The 17,690-nt window shown below is 39.7% G+C and overlaps 2 protein-coding genes across 16 annotated transcripts; one reads left to right on the top strand and one right to left on the bottom strand.

Annotated features, from left to right (window-relative positions):
* The first annotated feature begins 58 nt into the window (after window positions 1-58).
* Window positions 59-11,830, top strand: cdc14b (cell division cycle 14B). Of its 15 annotated transcripts, none has more exons than XM_067522599.1 (16): window positions 59-410; window positions 1,541-1,631; window positions 2,386-2,461; window positions 2,797-2,889; window positions 3,027-3,103; window positions 3,519-3,585; window positions 3,675-3,825; window positions 3,911-4,141; window positions 4,257-4,395; window positions 4,699-4,864; window positions 4,985-5,082; window positions 8,727-8,783; window positions 8,886-9,011; window positions 9,326-9,494; window positions 10,855-10,920; window positions 11,093-11,830. In XM_067522599.1, the coding sequence occupies exons 1-15, from the start codon at window positions 305-307 to the stop codon at window positions 10,876-10,878; spliced, it is 1,671 nt and encodes a 556-aa protein (XP_067378700.1). In that variant the 5' UTR covers window positions 59-304; the 3' UTR covers window positions 10,879-10,920; window positions 11,093-11,830. The 15 variants fall into 15 exon arrangements, 11 of the variants coding, with proteins under 11 accessions (XP_067378700.1, XP_067378698.1, XP_067378697.1 ...); XM_067522591.1 differs by having other exon boundaries at window positions 87-410; window positions 8,736-8,783; window positions 8,889-9,011; XM_067522590.1 differs by having other exon boundaries at window positions 87-410; window positions 8,736-8,783.
* Window positions 11,831-12,039: 209 nt separating this feature from the next.
* On the bottom strand, window positions 12,040-16,453 carry LOC137136840 (intracellular hyaluronan-binding protein 4-like). The gene is made up of 9 exons (XM_067522600.1): window positions 16,371-16,453; window positions 16,032-16,275; window positions 15,347-15,512; window positions 14,750-14,887; window positions 14,581-14,652; window positions 13,930-14,010; window positions 13,482-13,656; window positions 12,612-12,800; window positions 12,040-12,290 (listed from the first exon to the last, which is right to left on the bottom strand). Exons 2-9 carry the CDS (start codon window positions 16,267-16,269, stop codon window positions 12,225-12,227), a joined length of 1,125 nt encoding a protein of 374 aa, XP_067378701.1. The 5' UTR covers window positions 16,270-16,275; window positions 16,371-16,453; the 3' UTR covers window positions 12,040-12,224.
* Between the last annotated feature and the right edge of the window lie 1,237 nt (window positions 16,454-17,690).

The following is a 17,690-nucleotide window of genomic DNA, read 5'->3' as shown; positions in this document are numbered from 1 at the left end:
ATGAAATCTATAAACAGGGTGGGCAATGGACATTTAATCCTGATACGTCACATGCAGGGGATTCAGAAAGCAGAAACCTGCCCCTGCCTTCAGACGTCACCAGCACCAGAGAGGCTGGAGCAGACAACTGTACCTCTCTCGGTTGACACATAACAGAACACGCACGCAGATACGCAGACACGCCATCGTAAGAGCAAGACATGCCATAATAAGACCGGCACAAATCGGGGACGAGCCGCCGCTGCAGAGGAGCTGTGTCGTTGTAACTGCCCAGGAATGTCCACTGTGCAGCCCTGAAGAGAAAATGAAGCGCAAGAGCGAGAGGAGAAGAGCGGAGTCAAGGAAAAAGCGCTGTGCAGCTCACAGCTCCGAGGCGGAGCCAGGCTCTGATATTTACATTGAGATAACAGGTAAGAGAGTGTGCACAATCAACCCTGTCAGCGTAAAGCCTAGTTGGCAAATATGTGGAGACGCACACAAAAGATCTCGCATGCACACCACTGCTTCTTTTAATTACCGAGGTTTGTCAAAGTCTTTGATTCAGCTTTTGCCCCAATATGGCGACACCGCCTGTCCATTTATCGTTAATGCACCGAGTTCATATCGTTTTACCTCTGCAGCCTGTGCACAAAAATAAACGTAACAGCGTCAGTTTTGTACTGACATTTATTTAAAAAAACACACACCACATTTGTCTGCACAGAGTTGTTTTATGGGCTGTAACATTATTACAGGTATATGTATAGAAACAGTTCGTGTCAAAAGTTTCATAATCGTCCAGCCTTCCGACTAGTTTAACGTGGATTCCCATGTCTTACGGCGTTTTCCTGGTTCGTATTTATCTTTGAGGAGCTCCAGTTGGAGGGAGGGAGTTCCGTCGAAGTGGAAATCACGAATGTGACTGGCTGAGAGCGAGTCCTAGCAACCGCTTGGGCAACGGTCCCGGGACCTATCATGTGTCTTATGAGCAGAACTTTAAACTGAAAGAGGCAGGGCAGCATTTGACTGACAGCTCACTGCTTCAATCATAACGCGCTTAGTATGTGCTGCAGCCAATAGCATCCCGCGAAACATCTGAGGGGCGGAGTTGGGGAGATATTTTTAGCAGAGTGCGCACTTGCACTCGGAACTCTCCTCTCTGCGAGTGGTTACTTTCTCCTCTTTCAGAAGGCTCGAGAAAAAAAAAATCCTTCGCGATAACGATAGATTTTTTTTTTTCGTTTTAATTTACCACTTCTGACCTATGTTTTTATCCGTGGTCACTTTATTAGTGTAAGTTTTACTCAGTATGCACACGTCCTCGTGAAGGAAATCAGCATCTTAACGTTTCCCTGCAAAGCGCCGAGTTTAAAAGAGTGGGCAAGATGACTGCAGACGATGTTTCATCTAAATGTATTGCGTTCATCAAGGGTAAGTTTCAAAACGAAAAAGTTATTTTAACAGAACGTATAGATAAAGAGAAGCTGGTGCTATATAATTTAAGTTACATCACAAAAGTAAATAACTGCCACTTCCCCCCCCCCCCCCCCCCCCCTACCAGATCAGCTATATTTCGCCATACTTCGACAAAAGATCAAGAGCACAGCTGAACGACACTGTTTCTGCATTGATGAAGAGCTGACTTATGAGAAGTAAGTAATCAATCTCATCGCACTGTTGCATTTTTGAGATTTGCATTTTTGCTAAAAACACATTATCTCCACAAGTTTGAAATGTTGAGACACTTTGTTGCATATTTGCTACTACCATCGTAGTCATCTGTAGGATTTCTCGTAGTGCTGGTGCGAGCAGGTTGGCACATGTACAAAGTACTGTAAATGTTGGTAGCGCTTCGATTGCAGAAGCCATTACTTTGAACGTATCATATTCAAAAAACATTGTGTTACCGCACAGTTGCTGAAAAGTACATCCCAATAACATTTAAAATGCACCTATACACAATTACAGTAACAGTTTCAGAGCATGTAGTAGAGGGCAGGGCTGTTTCAGGTTAGAATGTCCACAAGGGAACCCAGGACTGACCTTTCAGAGCAATTCTTGTGCCAGTAGTACAAAAATTGACCTTGTCCTGTCAGCTTTTTTCCTGTTCTGAGTAACCTATTAAAGGATCAAATTAATCCATATATAGTCTTTACTTTGTCAGTGTTTTTACTGTGTCAGTCTGAGGTAGCTGATTCTATTTAGTGAAAGTCCCCAGGGAGCATAGCTGGTTGCATAAATAGCCACACTGGCACTCTTTCTTCTTTGTGTGTGTCTCTCTCTCTCTCTCTCTCTGTGTGTGTGTGTGTGTGTGTGTGTGTGTGTGTCTCTCTCTCTCTCTCTTTCTGTGTGTGTGTCTCTCTCTCTCTCTCTCTCTCTCTCTCTTTCTGTGTCTCTCTCTTTCAGCTTCTATGCGGACTTTGGTCCCCTCAACCTGGCCATGTTTTATCGCTTCTGTTGCAAGCTGACAAAGAAGCTCAAGGTAAAGTAAACTAGAGCTCTTAATTGCATTTTCTGAAAGGGGGTATGGGAAGTAAGTCCAGGTCAATGAATATCTATTTAAACCTGCAGTAGAAAGGCAAATTCATTTGGTTTATATTCAGTTGTATACCAGCTAGTAGTGCTTGTAAACTTTTATACAGTTTGTTCTTAATTGTATTGTTCCTTTTTGTCAAGGCACTTTGTCTGTAATATGACACGGGAAGAATATACATATTAGTCCATTACTTTAGGTTGTCTTACCACTGCAGCTGTTTGCATAAATAAATAAGGCATCACGTGTAAATTCTTGCTGTTGTTTTTATTATCTTTTCGCAGTCCATTACACTCTCAAGAAAGAAAATCATATTTTATACCTGTGGAGACCAGAAAAAACAAGTCAATGCTGCCTACCTTATAGGAGCATACTCTGTAAGTAATGTGCAAACACATTTGTTACAACTATCCCATCAAATTGTATTATCTGTTTAAAACTGATAGATGATTGATTCACATCACATTTGTATTTGATCTGAGAGACACTTGCTGATGGGTATTTGTACTTGAAGGTAATGCATTTAAACATGATGCCAGAGGAGGCCTACAGTCTGCTCGTGTCAAGGAATTCAACATATATTCCGTTCAGGTAATGATGTATCCTATGTTTCACAATGAACTAGAGTTGTTATTCAACCGAGTCTTTATTGATCTCAAGGAGGAAATGCACTTGTTATAGCAGCACTGTGACACGTAACGAGGATCAACAGTGAAGTACAAATAAGAATAAGGCAGCATATAAATAATAATGACTTTAATTAAATAGGGATGTTAGAGAAAAAAGAGGGGGAAGGGTTAACAGAAAATGAATGACAGCTGGACATTATGATTTCATATATAATATAAGCATTACACATTTTGCTTTTTAACCAATTGCAAGTTTGTCGGTTTGAAAATACAAAGTTATATCTGTACTTGCTGCCTAATTAATAGCAAATAAAGTGTTTTAAATCCCTGCCAGAGATTCTGATAATGACACTGTCGACATAATTAATGTTTTACAGAGATGCTTCGTTTGGAACCTGTATGTACAATCTAAACATCCTGGATTGCCTCCGTGGAGTTCACAAGGTACATCATTTGAAGATTTCTTTTTTTTTTTTTCTTGCTGTGTCATGCTCTTAATGACATTAAGTCCCTTTAAACTTAATTTCTTTCAGGCTCTGCAGTATGGTTGGCTGGACTTCTCTAACTTTGATGTAGAAGAATATGAGCACTATGAGAGAGCTGAAAACGGAGACTTAAACTGGATAATTCCAGGAAAGTTTCTTGCCTTCAGTGGGCCTCATCCAAAAAGCAAAATTGAGAATGGTAATTGAAAAGTACAGGTACAAAACTGTTTGATCTCATTTTAACATATCTGAATCTGACATGCTTGTATTTCCTCTTACCTCAGGATATCCTCTGCATGCTCCTGAGGCCTACATTCCCTACTTTAGGAAACACAATATCACCACTATCATCCGCCTAAACAAGAAGATGTATGACGCCAGGCGTTTTACAGATTCTGGCTTTGAACACCATGACCTGTTTTTTGTGGATGGGAGTACGCCAAATGACTCCATTGTTAGGAAGTTTCTCAATATCTGTGAGAACGCAGAAGGAGCCATTGCTGTCCACTGCAAAGGTATGATTTTTAACCAGTATTCACCCTGAAAATGACATGTACATGTGGTATAAACTGTGTTATGGCATCACGCACAGAAAATTAAACATGTTCTTTTTTTATTTATTTTTTAAAGCTGGTCTGGGGAGGACTGGCACTCTTATAGGCTGCTATATGATGAAACATTACCACCTGACTGCTGCAGAGGCCATCGCCTGGATACGAATCTGCCGTCCAGGGTCTATCATTGGGCCTCAGCAGAACTTTGTAGAAGAGTAGGTGTTCACCGAAGCACGTTTTTTCCAGTAACCATGATTAGACTTTTAAAATGCAAAAAGCTAACCAATTATGTTCCAGACCTCTCCGGCAATCGTTCAAGATGCGTTTTAAAACTTAGTGTATACAGGGTCTAATTGTCACTCACTTGTAAAAAGTAAGAATTAAAGTTTGGCAAAATAACATCCTCACATACCGCTTTTAAGTAAAAATGTTACCAATCAGTGATTGGTGTATGGAAATGTGTGAGAACATCTGATTAATAAAAATCCTAATATTGATGATGGTGGTTTGTACATTAGGAAACAGAACAATTTGTGGGTAGAAGGAGATCTCTTCCGGGAGAAGATGCTAAATGAACGAGAGAATGGCAAGATTGCTGTAACAAGGATTTTGTCTGGGGTGGATGACATAACCATTAATGGAAGCAACAAGAATAGAGCATCTAAGAAAGAAGAAAAGGAGCTGGTGAGTTTTGAAATAATGCATCTTACATGCTGTTATGACTTCCAGTATGAGAAAAATCGAATGCACTGCAAGGAACTATAGGAAGGAATTATAGATAACCTTGGCTTTTTTGTGTTACAGTACAATGATGAAGAAGAAAGAAATGGTCTTACACAGGGTGACAAACTGCGAGCCCTGAAGAGCAAGAGGCAGGCCAGATCGTCTTCAGGCTCATTATCGTAAGTACCAAGGCAGTCTGCAAGTCACATTATGCATCGCGCTGACTTATTGTAGACAGTTCTGTAAAATGAGCAGTGCCTCTCCTTGTCGGTCCTTCGGATCATTACATCTATACAGTAGTGCTTTTCAAATCACGAGTAAGTTATGATTTGAAATATGATGTCATAATGACCAGAAAGTTACCTCGCAGGATTTTTTATGTTTTGTTTCATTTTATCCTTCCTTCAGTTTTTATTCAGAGTAGTTAGCTGTGCTTTTTGTGTTTTAGGCATGTCTTTCAGAGTTGCTCTTCCTTATCCATACCATAGAAATTTCCTGCTAGTATAATTCATCTACTAGTAAGGAACAGGGCAATAGCTATATAATATTTCAATAACTATGTTTTTGTCTCCTCTTCTGGCTCTTTGGAATAAATATCATCACATATGCAGATCAAGTGATATATAAATCATCCATCTTTTATTATTAATCAGTGAGCTGTGAGGATAAATCAAAGTAGTAGTAAGTTTAATATTTGGACACGGCAAGAGTGACATAGTTTGGAGAGTTGGCTTGGATTGGTTTGAGACACAATCTTTAAAAACATTGTTGACGGCTGGATTTAGAAAGGCACAAAAGATTGAAAATGAGTTCCTACGAATTAGTTCATCTGTAAACTGCCAAAAGCTTAAAAATAATGTCCGAATTGATAAATTATATGGAGCTTGCTATCACTAGGCTTTTATGTCATTGTTCTTGAGGTAAGTGAGCCACTCATTTCTTGTAAAACTTAATAGTTTGCATTTAGGATTAGTAATTTTAATTAAAAACCTCTGTTATAAGACTGTGCACTTGTATTAACCACATTTTCCATAGTACCTCATACATAAGATACTTGATGAGCATGGACACTTTTTATTAAAAATGATGCATTACAAGTTAAAGTTATGAAAATGAAACTTACTTGTTGCATTGTACAGTGTTAGTGTCAGATACATTCATAATTATGAAAGAAAGCGAGCCCGTTCTATGACAGCGTTATACTCTAAAAGGAAACCTTTCAGTTTCCTTAATATAAAGCAACCCAAACCAAAAGTCCACATCATTTGTGCCTATGTAAACCAAGCTGTTACAGGTTGTGTGTCAGCATGGCTGAGAATGGTTGACCGGCCTCTGCCAATGTACCTATATGGCTTTGGCTTTTGTTGTCCCATGTCAGGCAGGTGGTAGTGTTCTGCTGCAGCCTCATGGGTATGGTGTGGCCGATGTGTTGCCTGCCATTCAAAAGATAGCAGAGAGAGGCAGAGAGAGTGGGGGAAATGAAAAACAGAGAGGATGTGAGGTTTTGTATGATGGAGGTAAGTGCACATCACTTCCTTATTTAGCTGACATCCTCTTCCTGTAGAAGTGGTTGCTGTGCCAATGAATGGTATGGCTGATATAAAGTTTTTCCTTTTTGTTTTTCCCTCTTTTTTCCTGTCTTTCTTTGGATGACTATGGTGTGAAGTGGATATGCAGTTAGTGGATGCATTACATTTATTCGCTTTGCATTGTCTGCCTCATGGACACTGAGCTGTTCTGCTTTTGATATCAAGGCTTAACCAAGATATCGTCCGAGTTACAGTGAAGCTCTTAAGTTGAGCTGGCTGTACTTGTAACAACAGCAACAATTATTCAACTAATCGTGGTTTATATGGGATCTGGATTAGTTGAAGCTAATGTTCTTGTGCTTGGCTTGCACTGGTTACTTGGCACTTCTTAAGAAACAAACGTTAAGTGAATTTTGGTCGTCGTTCTGATCTACGAAAGGTATTTCTTTAAAATGGAACATCAATCATCATCTTTTAAGTTTTAGGGAGATTTATTGCTTGTTTTTAGAGGTGAATTAACAGCTTTAAATGGCATTGTTGTCGAAATGCTCATTCTAATATAAAGGCATTATGAGCGTCTGATGAGGTAGGGAGACAGAAAAGGGTTCATAAGTATTTTCATGAAAAGAGAAGGGAGGTTTTCAGTGGAAGCGTTGCTATACAAACATCCAACTTCCAGCTGAACTTCCGTATCTGGGTCCACTGTTTGTTTTATTATGCAATATCAACGTGCACATTGAATTGCAGGGATGACTAGAATAACAACCACAAAACTTTCATCTTTTCTGTCTTTTCACGCATGGCCACAGGCATGAAACCCTTGGACATGCACGCATGGACATGCCTCTGTGTTCGATCGGTGTTTGTGTCTAACATATAATTAATGTTGGGCCAGGTTCATTGTCAATTGTTTGTTGTTTTTCCATTGCTTATGTGACTGGATCAGTGTACATGTACCATCTGAGCTTTGTTTACTCCTTTAGATTTCTGTCTCTGCCAGCTTTCTTTGAAACTCTCTGCCTTTGTGAAATCAATTCGATAATGGAAACTGCAGTTCTTATAGGAACTGACACATTACTATGATCTGACCATTATGTTGGCAACCTGATATCAAGTGCTAGGTGTGAATCAAAGATGGAGTGTATCCAGAAGTTGTTGTTTTTTTTTTTTTTTAATTGTTATTGCTTAGTTTGTTACAGTGGCTAAAATGCCAGGTCAGGGTTTACCCATGAAATATTTTTGTCATCTTTTCTTGTAGTTTGTTGATAGCTGTAAAATACTTGTGTATCTGTTAAAACTCAAAATTTGTGCTTGTAAGTGTTTGTGTAAAAATGGGCAAGTCAGAGTAGGTGCAGAGCAAATACTTGCTGACTGTTGGATGCAAGGCTCTATGAAAGGTAATTCATCTAATCCAGTCCCAGTGGAAAAGCACAACATCAGAAGCTTTGTGTTCTGCCCGAACGTCTCTTGTCTTTTCTTCCTTTTTCCCCCTTTTTTTCCGTTTGCTCTTATTGTTGGATTTGTCCTCCTTTCAGATGGCTGGTAGCCATGCTACTCTCCTCCCTGTGTAGCCTTGCCCTGTGGTGGATTGTGTATGGCTTCCCTTCTTCCATCCTGCATTTCTGTATAGACGGGTTAGGATTTCAATGAGTTCTACGGCCCGTCAGCCCCCAAAAAACCTGTCCTGCCCCCACGTTCTGGAGCTCTAACTGAGAATGCTGTAAGTGAGCCCCCTGTCTCTTTAATTCCCAACCCAAATCAGAAAGTCAGTTAAAATCATCCTCTTGTTACTATATATTTTCTGCAAGTACAGTAAACTTTGAGCTGATGAGCAGAGCCAGTTTTTAAAAATCCTCATCATCAAAGGCTCCTGCCTTTGTCCTTGTCATTTTTCATTACATAATGATTTTGTACCATAGACTCTTCCATTCATCCTGTCATGTTTAAACATAATGCTTTGCGGGTCATTATGTTGATTGAAGTGCTAACTGTCCAAATTAAAATCTGTGACAGTGAAGCCTTCTTGATTAAAAAATGTACTCTGTGAAAAGACAAATCAAGTCTGCCTTTAAGTTTAGAGCCACCCTTGTCTTTTTCTGGTACTTACATGGCTTTACTAATTCCACCTGGCTGCTGAAACTAATGTGTGCACAAATCTAAAGCTACCAGTTTTTAAAGCCGTCCTGCTCATCTCCACATCGTCTCTTTCTCCACTGCCTCCACTCTACCCTGTCATCTTTCTCATTGTTCTCTGCGTTAGTAATGTTTAATCACACTTTACTGTCCAATTATTGTTTTCACAGACAGGAAGAGAATAAGATTCACACCAGGTCATCCTCACAGTCCCTAAGGTAAAGTTTGCATTACACATACACCGTAACATGAACACCATCTGCATATTGACATTAAGTTATTATTGGTCAGACTAATGATGACCACACTGTCCTGTGCAGCAGGGTCATCTTGCAGACCAGTGTTCAGGGTTTTAAGACTAGCTCCAATGCCTTGGCTCTGTCTGAGCACTCAGACAGCAGGAAGAGGACCAGAACCTCACTGCCGGCCAACGGAGTAGGTGGAAGGTCAGTAGCTGGATTTGACACAGAACACTAATTCACTTATGATTGTTCACTAATCAGAGCCTGGATATATAATGATGGAGAGCAACGTGAAAACAGTTTTTGAAAATGAAAGATTTTTTTGTTTCGATTACAAAAAAAACCGAATGCATATTATGTATTTTACTTTATTTTCAGTTGTGTGTTGATTCAGTAACACATGTTATTCTGTTTTTCTTTTTACTTTTGGGGTAGAAACATTTGAAAAGCAACCAAGAGGCTATAGCCACTCATGGATCCTTGTGGAGTAAATTAACAGCTTCCCTTCTCTCTATCAGCTTGTTGTGCCATACCAGACTGGTCAGGTCCCTAGGCAACTTGCATGTAGTGGCTGGCGACAGGGACCCGATGTGTTGTGAGCCATGTGGCAGCCATAGAGACTCAGCCAGTGCCCCAGCCAACACAGCCACTCTCATCAACTTAAACATGGCACAGGTCCACCTGCAGGCAAGCTCCCACAGACCCACTCTGAGCCATATGGGGATTTTTTCTGCATTTACATGGAAACAGTTTTCTTTAACAAGTTCAGCTTTTTGGGGTTTTATGAAGAGCAGATCTAGTTTGTACTGGCAAAACAAGAAAATAATGGCTTATGAAAAATATTTTTTTAAATCATGCTTTGGCATGAATAGTATGATCAGATCCGCATAGCAAACTTAAAGCTAATTTTATAGGTTTCAAATTAAATTCAGCCAAAGTCCAGACGCTCAGGACTCCCTCTTTCTCCTCAAAGTACTAAAGCCTGTGGTTGTGTCATGATCACATAATGTAATTAGGCTGGGGTGTATTAAAACAAAACAAGATAGTAGTTTAGGTACTTATTTTGCCTGGCTGGGGGGGAGTGAGTTTTAGGTAGCTGGGAGAATAACAAGCCCCCCCCCTGCATTTGTCAGCATTTTATGTCAGAAATTCAAATTAAACAGTCAACAGTTTTTTCCACCTTTTGTTTATTCTTGCTAGTTTTGGATATATATATTGTCATACTACACAAATCCGTTTCAGAAATAGTTAACTAAAGTGCTTGTCTAAAATCTAATGGGGTGCACCCCAGTTATTTTTTACTCCGGTGTTGTACACACCACGAACGTTATGTATTGCCTGACACTAATATTGGCTATGTTGACATTACATGGCAAAGTACATGGAAACCTTTCTCCCCTTCATATCTTTTTTTTTTACATGTCACATGTCACTTTTCTGCACATGTATGTTTGCAATTGTCACCATTGAGTATTAAGACTTTGGAGAACAGCAACAGCAGAGACACTGAGAGACGAGAAACTTTGAATCCTGTTGGAAAAGTATGCAAAAGTGTGTTCGAGCCAAACTGGGTGTGGAGCATATCATAACCTAACAGCTTTTTAGAATATTGTGATTTTGGCTGTTGCACAACATGTAGCCGTTTAATCAAAGTTGTTGTCATTAATACACCTGAAGTTCACAACAGAGGCAGATACATGTCACATAAAATACTTTTTTTTTTCAGCATTAAACTTCTAAGGCCAGTAATGCGAACAGCCATTTAGTAAATTTGGCCCTGCTTGCCTACAATGTCAATTTTCTAAATAAAACTCGACTTGCCTCAGTCTACCTGCTCTTTACTTTATTAGCTTTTCTTGCATGCTCTCTAAGAACTGTGGAACAGTGGATTGGAGTATGACTGGCTATAGCTTCTCTGGTGTTTGCTTCTCACGGCCTTCTTCCTCTGGCCTCTTACCACCACTTTGTAGCTATGCTTGCATCCTTTAATTGTTGCTAATCTGCAGTTTTATTTCCCTTCTTATCCCATCTTTCTTACATGGAACAGACGCACTGTCTCCAAAGGACATAAACTTCACACCTCCTTGCAATCAGTTCGATTTTCCAGACTATGGTATTTATCTCCCTCATTCTGTGTTACATAGTGTAATGTAAAAGAAATCATTTTGCATTGAGACACAAGACATGTCTTTGATTGATGTGAATAAATACTGGTTGCATGATGGAAGGGGGGGATAAAATAGTGAAATGCCAGTTTGTTAATGCTGACTTTGTTTTCATTATAGTCACTCCATACCCAAAGCTAGAGCGCCTCTACTTCGGTGAGCCTGTGGAGCTGGAAAATCTGAGGAACGTCGCATAAATCTTATTTCTATACTGCTGTGGTCCTATTTTAAGTTGATTTTTAACTGAGAAAAATGCCTAACTGTGATATGTAAATGAGTTAAAGAATTATTTGCCAGCAAGTCATTTCATCTGTAGGGAACTTTGGTTTTTAGATTTAAACAGCATCATGGAACTGTTTTAATCATTGCGTGGGTAGTTCCTACTTATTGAAGCATGCAGTAGCAGACATTACACCACATGTAGAGTGGCATGTGAATGTGTGAAATCCAAAGACCACTGTGCTGCAGATATATTAAGACGAGTTACTGTTTTGTGTTGAACAAAGTTAAAATAAGTCTGCTCTTGGTCTTGTAAAGCCAAGTCAATGTGCAGAGTCCATTGTCAAGAATTCCATAAGGATATAGTATTGTGCACATTTGTACCTCCAATCTTGATATCTGACTTATTTTTATTATTGCCATTTACTTGTGTAGCCTTTCAGCCACTGTATTTCAAGACTGTAAATATGTCATTTGTTATACTCAGTTTATATTCTGTAAATATTTTGTACCGTTTGAATCATGCTATGAAATAAGTAAATGGGCCCAGAGGGGCTTATGTAACTCATGTCCATTATCAACTAAACACTTTAAGCACATAGAATCAGACTTTCTAAATAATAAAAGTACTCTTGAGTATGTCTTTTGCTATTAATATACTTGCACCATGTGTACAATAGACCAGCATATTTTAATATAGTATTAAACCTTACAGATATATACACAAGATCTGTGGAACTAAGTCACTTGCTTTCAAGCCAAGTCACTTTTGACCCTGTTGTGTTTTGTTTGTGAGTACAGCTGCATCATTCCCTAAAAAAGGCAAACTTGGCTCTTCAAAATACAGCTTTAAAGTAAATTTGCAAGAGCATTTATTTTCAAAGTGAAATGCTGAACAGTGCCTTCAGTGCAACAGAACTAAATCAAGTACAATAAAACCCCAAACCTTAACAGCAGAAACATGACATTTTCTAGCAAGTGATAAGTGCAACCCATTTTCCCAATGGGGGTACGTGAAGACAAGTGTATTAAGTTATCTTCCTGCTGATAGTGCTGGGAAGTCTTCTGGGTCATCTGGGTTAGGAGCCAGCTCATCCTCCTGAGTAACAGATCACAGCAACACAAATTACATAATACCATTTACATACCTACTTAACACAAGACTTGTTTCAAATGTTTTATTGTTAAATTATAAGGAGTGTTTTGATATTCTGGTAGTTAGCCAAGTGAGGTAAGCACACTGACTAGTATAAATTAACCAGTAACAATTTGAAAACAATTTTAAAAGACTATGCAACTGTGCTTCCATCTACAGTAACTAGCAGAAAACAAATTTCAGTTGTTCCTTCCATTGCTTTGTCCCACATTTTAACAGAAATAAACTCATCTCGTAAGTCTTAATGGAGTGATTAGATCGTACCCTTTCCAATATGGGTTTGGCTCTCTCTGGACGACTAGTCAGACCACCTCGTGCTCCTCTTCCCCGACCCCCACGACTGGGGCGGCCAAGACTTCCAAAATTGATGTCCAGAAGAGAGGTGATGTCATTCACAGACCTACGGAGAAAGTGGCCTTCATCCTCCATGTCTTCCAGGGTGTCCTTGAGGTTCTGTAAATAGGAGGTAAACGTTAAATGTAGTTAGAGCATGTTAACCTGACAATTACAGAAAAACCAATTGTTAGAAGTTTCCTCATCATACAGCCAACCTCGCCATGATTCACCCTTTGCCTGGTTTACACATTTTTGAAGGACCTAAGTCAGCATGTTACAGTGAAACATCACTGCGAAATTAGGCCGAGGACAATACTGCTTCTACAGGCATTATGGACTGACATTGATATGCCTGGCCAACAAGTTGATTTGTTACAGGTTTCTTTTTCACCAACAGGCTCTTAAAAGTTGCTATATCTAGCAAAAAAGTGGCTAAATTGGCAACAGTTGACAAAAAGACAATGCTGAGAGGGAGGTTGGGGATGTGTGGGCACTTTGCTGTGGACAACATTTCAGCCTCAAAGCAGGTGCAGCTAGCTGTCATTCTCCTGCATGAGCTTTACTCAGTCTGACTGCTGTTGCAGAGGGGAGCTGTGCCATGTGAGTAATCACAGCCTGTGTAGGGAGAAAGGAAAATGTTTGCAATTTACATTATGCAGACACTGAAGTCTCCTCCTTCAACATAGTTCCAACTATGCATAGTAAAAATAAAAACTTTTCAGCTGGTGGCACCCTTGGCAACCGCCTATATGACCTATTCCTAAAAATGGCCCTGCACACAATTCTTTACATTCTCACCTCCAGGTGTTTTGACTGGTGGATGACCTTGGCTTGGGAGGGAATTTTGTTTTCTGCTTTGCGGATATTAAACTCTGCCTTCGGACGACTTGTCTGCTGCAGAGCCTTCCATTCATCCAGGGTCATCTCCATGGCAACCTGAACCACCATCTCTCCATCTTCGTCTTCCATCGGTCTATCATAGTAGGGACAAAACTCAATCTGCCAGTCCACCTTTACATTTTTATCTGTAAATAATATAACCTAGCATGACATTGCTAAATATATAAAAAGTTTAGTTATTCTCTTTTGCTCCTTTAATTATAGACTTAGTTCCAACTTTAGCAACTTGTTGTATTGTATAACAAAATAAAGACAAAGTTCCACAAGTTAGAAATGTAATTAATACTGCATAGTGTTTAATTCTAGCAGATGACTGAACTAGGTAATGTGCAATCACGTCACGCACCGATTCTCATTCACTTCATCCACAAGTAGATTGAAGTCCTCAGATTTGACTGGAGCCTCAGCAGTCACCTCCATTAATTCACTTTACAAAAGGACATGGACAAACACAGAGAAAAGTGTCTATTGTGCCCAAGAATTATGCCTCATTCACAGCAAAATTTTCTCCCTATGTGTATATGAAACAGATTGAGACATTTGCTTGGTGTCACCAATCAACGTGCCTTCTATGCTTTAACTCCAAAATGAAGCTGAACTCAACTGATGAATCTTGAAGTTTTCCAATATCTAGCCAGTTTGTAGCAGGGGGTGGAAATCACCCCCACAAATCAGAAAATAATGTTTGTATTGTTGTTTTTTAACTAGGTGATGAAATGTTACAAGCAGCAGAGGAGGAGAAATGTTTGTAGTGACCATGAGGATAATGATTAAGCTTAGTGAAACATTTAAAAAGGAAAAAAAAGGCTGTATCATTTACAATTTTGGAAGCTAATGAAGTTAGTCTCCTGGGCATGCCAATTCCTGTAGGTTATGTTTACAATCCTACCCACGCTACTTCCTGACCCCTCCTGCCTTTGGTCTCACAATATCAGCAACTTTTCCGTGGCGCTTTGGGGTCTAACTGCACCTTAAGAGTTGTTAATAGTTCACTTACCTTGTAGCTTCTTCAACACAGCCCCAGTTCCAGGGTCCTCTGCCCCCTCTCTTTTCCTCAGGAGATATACCTCTACAATTAACATTGACAAGATGTAAATACACAATTATGTGAGAGGAATCCACACACTACTCTTAAATGAGGCTGCTATATGAACAACAAAGCTTACGTTCCATTGTGGCGATCATATTCTCTCTTGCCCCTCAGGATGAAGTTGTCAGAGTTCCTTGAGTATCCACCACCTCTTGCTCCTCTCCTACCTCTGAGGGCCCCTCTGCCTCTGAAGTCAGAGTCTGCAGTATAAGGGCTGGGGACCAATCACATTAAACCATTATTCCTCTGACAGAACCTACATATCACCTACAGCTGTCCCAGCCCCAAATTGCTTGAGAAACTGGTTGGTATCCCTTACTCTGAAAATAAAATAGGTGACCTTGCTTCATCAATAACAATTACAGGAGAGTGGTTATTGTTAAAATGTCAAAACATGATTGATTCTATAAGTTACTGGTCACAACAGACTCAGCAAGACTGCAGTGGCAAAACCCCTTGGCATATTAAAGCAAGTTCATCTTCTTTCAAAAGGTACAGTCTAGTTAAATTACCTTGGCTTGGGTAAAAGACAATACAAATTATCTTTCTGCGTTTAAATAAAAACTAATGCCTCATTGAAAATAATAGAGTGCAGTGAGGAACATTTGTAGCATGTGGAAGCCACAATTCAGAGTTGCATTTAACCCCCAGTTTCTACAGCATGAAAACATACTTTGAGAAGGAAAACTCCTGTGGATACTCTTCTTTCTTGGCTGTGCGATCCCTAGTGGCTGCTCTCTTCGTGACCCTTAAGGTCTCATCACTGCCATCTGCACTGTCGGGCAGTGGTCCAGTATGGGCCTGCTGCTGCTGCTGCTGCTGCTGCTGCTGCTTATGGACTGATACCAGAATGTGATATAGTGAGATTTTCAATGGTATTGTTTTTCCCACTACACTTTCTCAGTTGCCCAGCTCATAAGAAACAAGGGCAGTTGTCTCTGAATATGTGAATCTTCTACTACTCCTCTATGTCAAGAATAAAAAAAATGCTTCTTTCTTCTCTTTACACACTTTCAAACCTTCTCCTCCCCCCACAAAACTTAGAAAATATAAAGTGGATTATCTTAGTTTCATAGTTTTACATTATTTTTTCCATGTCAGTAGAAAGCTAGATCTTCACATAAATGAAACTCAAATACGATGTGCTATTAAGAAAATATTAGAACGTCATCCGGCCTCACACAGAAACCCACCCTGAGAGCGTGCATGTGAAGCCTTGCTGACCTTGCAACACCAGCAGCTGACAATGCCTAAGCAAACTCTTGGCTGGACTATCCAGTCTAGAAATAGTAGCATCTACCAGAATCGTTTGCATTTGGCGTGTTTGACGATGATGCAGTTTCGCATGTGGAACTCGCCTGGCATGGGTTCGTGCATATCCGACGCGATGGGGACGCGTCTGTCCTTCTGGGACTCCTTTTGGCCGGGTTTCTTCTGTTTGCTTTTCTTCTCCTCTTCTACCTTCTTCTTCTTTTTCTTTTTCTCCTTCTCCTTCTCAGTCTCCACCTCACTCATCAAATCGAACGGGTCTGCATCGTCATCCACAAGGTTCCCAAACCTGTTCGCCACAACGCACCCGTAGGCGTCCGGCAGCATTTTAGCCTGCGTTAAATTAAATTACAAGAAATCAAAAGCAGGGCTCCTTTTCCGTATCAGCACATGTATTCAAAATGCACGCAGACGACACAAGACTCCACCGTTTCTTGTCCAGCTTCAACAGAAAAAGAGCTGCAAACGGCACTTTGCTTCCCGAGCGAACATCCACCAAACGCCCACAGTACTTTTTCCACACTTTTAAATGTTGGCACGAGCGACACCACGCCCCTGAGCTCATCGATAGGCTGTTCACTAATCAATATTCCCCGCAGTGTTGGTGGATTATTCTCTGCTTGGTCAGTGCGTAGGGACTAAAGTCAGTTAGCCTAATAAAATAGCTAAGACAAAAGAAATACACATTAAGTGTTTGTTTTTTGTTTTTTGTTTTTTGTTTTAGCTAAGTTAATGACAGTGGTTCATATAAATGTAACATGGAAATAGTTAGTTTGAAATAAAAAGGATTTACCACCAACTAAAAGAATAGCAAGCCATTAAGCAACTTTGTGTTCCGAGGCATTCAGTGCTGTGCCAGGGGCGGAAAGATGCTAATTTCCTCAGGTTTATGCTAATGTCGTAGGTAGGTATTTAAAGTTAAGGAGATGCTAATACTGCCATTTGACAATAATAAAAAACTAATGTAACCCTTAACTAAATATCCAACTAAGTATCCAGGCTACATTTGGTTTTATATAGCAGTTAAGTTACTTCGTTACTTCGTTACCATTACTTAGCCTTAGCTTAGGTAGGCTTGGCATCTAGCGCCGAATTATATTAAACATTTACAGTAAATCTACCTCTAAAGCCTTCAGTGTCCTTTCTTTATTAATTAGTTATGAATTCAATAATTTCCATGAGTAGTTTTGTGTAAAAGTAGTCAGCTAGTAGCAGTTGTGGTTTAACGTTAATAGTTAAGTTAACGTTGTAAAATGCCTTAACTAACAAAAATCCCTTAATTTTAGGCTATAATATTTGCTTGTGATGGACTTTATCATTAGATAAGTGATCTGTATAAAACAACATTAGAAATGTACATATACTCTAAGCTATTATTCTAGCAATAAAATTAGCACAGCATACCTTAAGACTGATTAATCTGTCACTTTCACTGACAGAAAGAGTCAGGTAATACAAAGAAACAGCTTCACGTATTGGTATGAATATAAAGCACAGGTCTGCTGTCTTAGAGTAGATATAGAGTAGAGTGTATTGGAAATAAATGGAGGGATTCACAGGAGGCTACAGTGGCAATCTCAGGGTGTTTGAGGGGAGGGAGAAGCATGCATATTTAAGGGGTACCTCATATCAGAAGACAACAACGATGAGCAATTCTATGTAATGCTGCATCACAGTCTGTTATGGGGAATTATTTGAGGTCAATTTCATTGCATGTGTCCTTTCTTTATTTTCTCGGTGCTGTCAAT

The sequence above is a fragment of the Channa argus genome, chromosome 11, assembly GCF_033026475.1.
Source record: "Channa argus isolate prfri chromosome 11, Channa argus male v1.0, whole genome shotgun sequence".
Classification (NCBI taxonomy): Eukaryota; Metazoa; Chordata; class Actinopteri; order Anabantiformes; family Channidae; genus Channa; species Channa argus.
The sequence above is the reverse complement of the archived record's forward strand: the minus strand, read 5'-3'. Positions and strand labels throughout refer to the sequence as shown.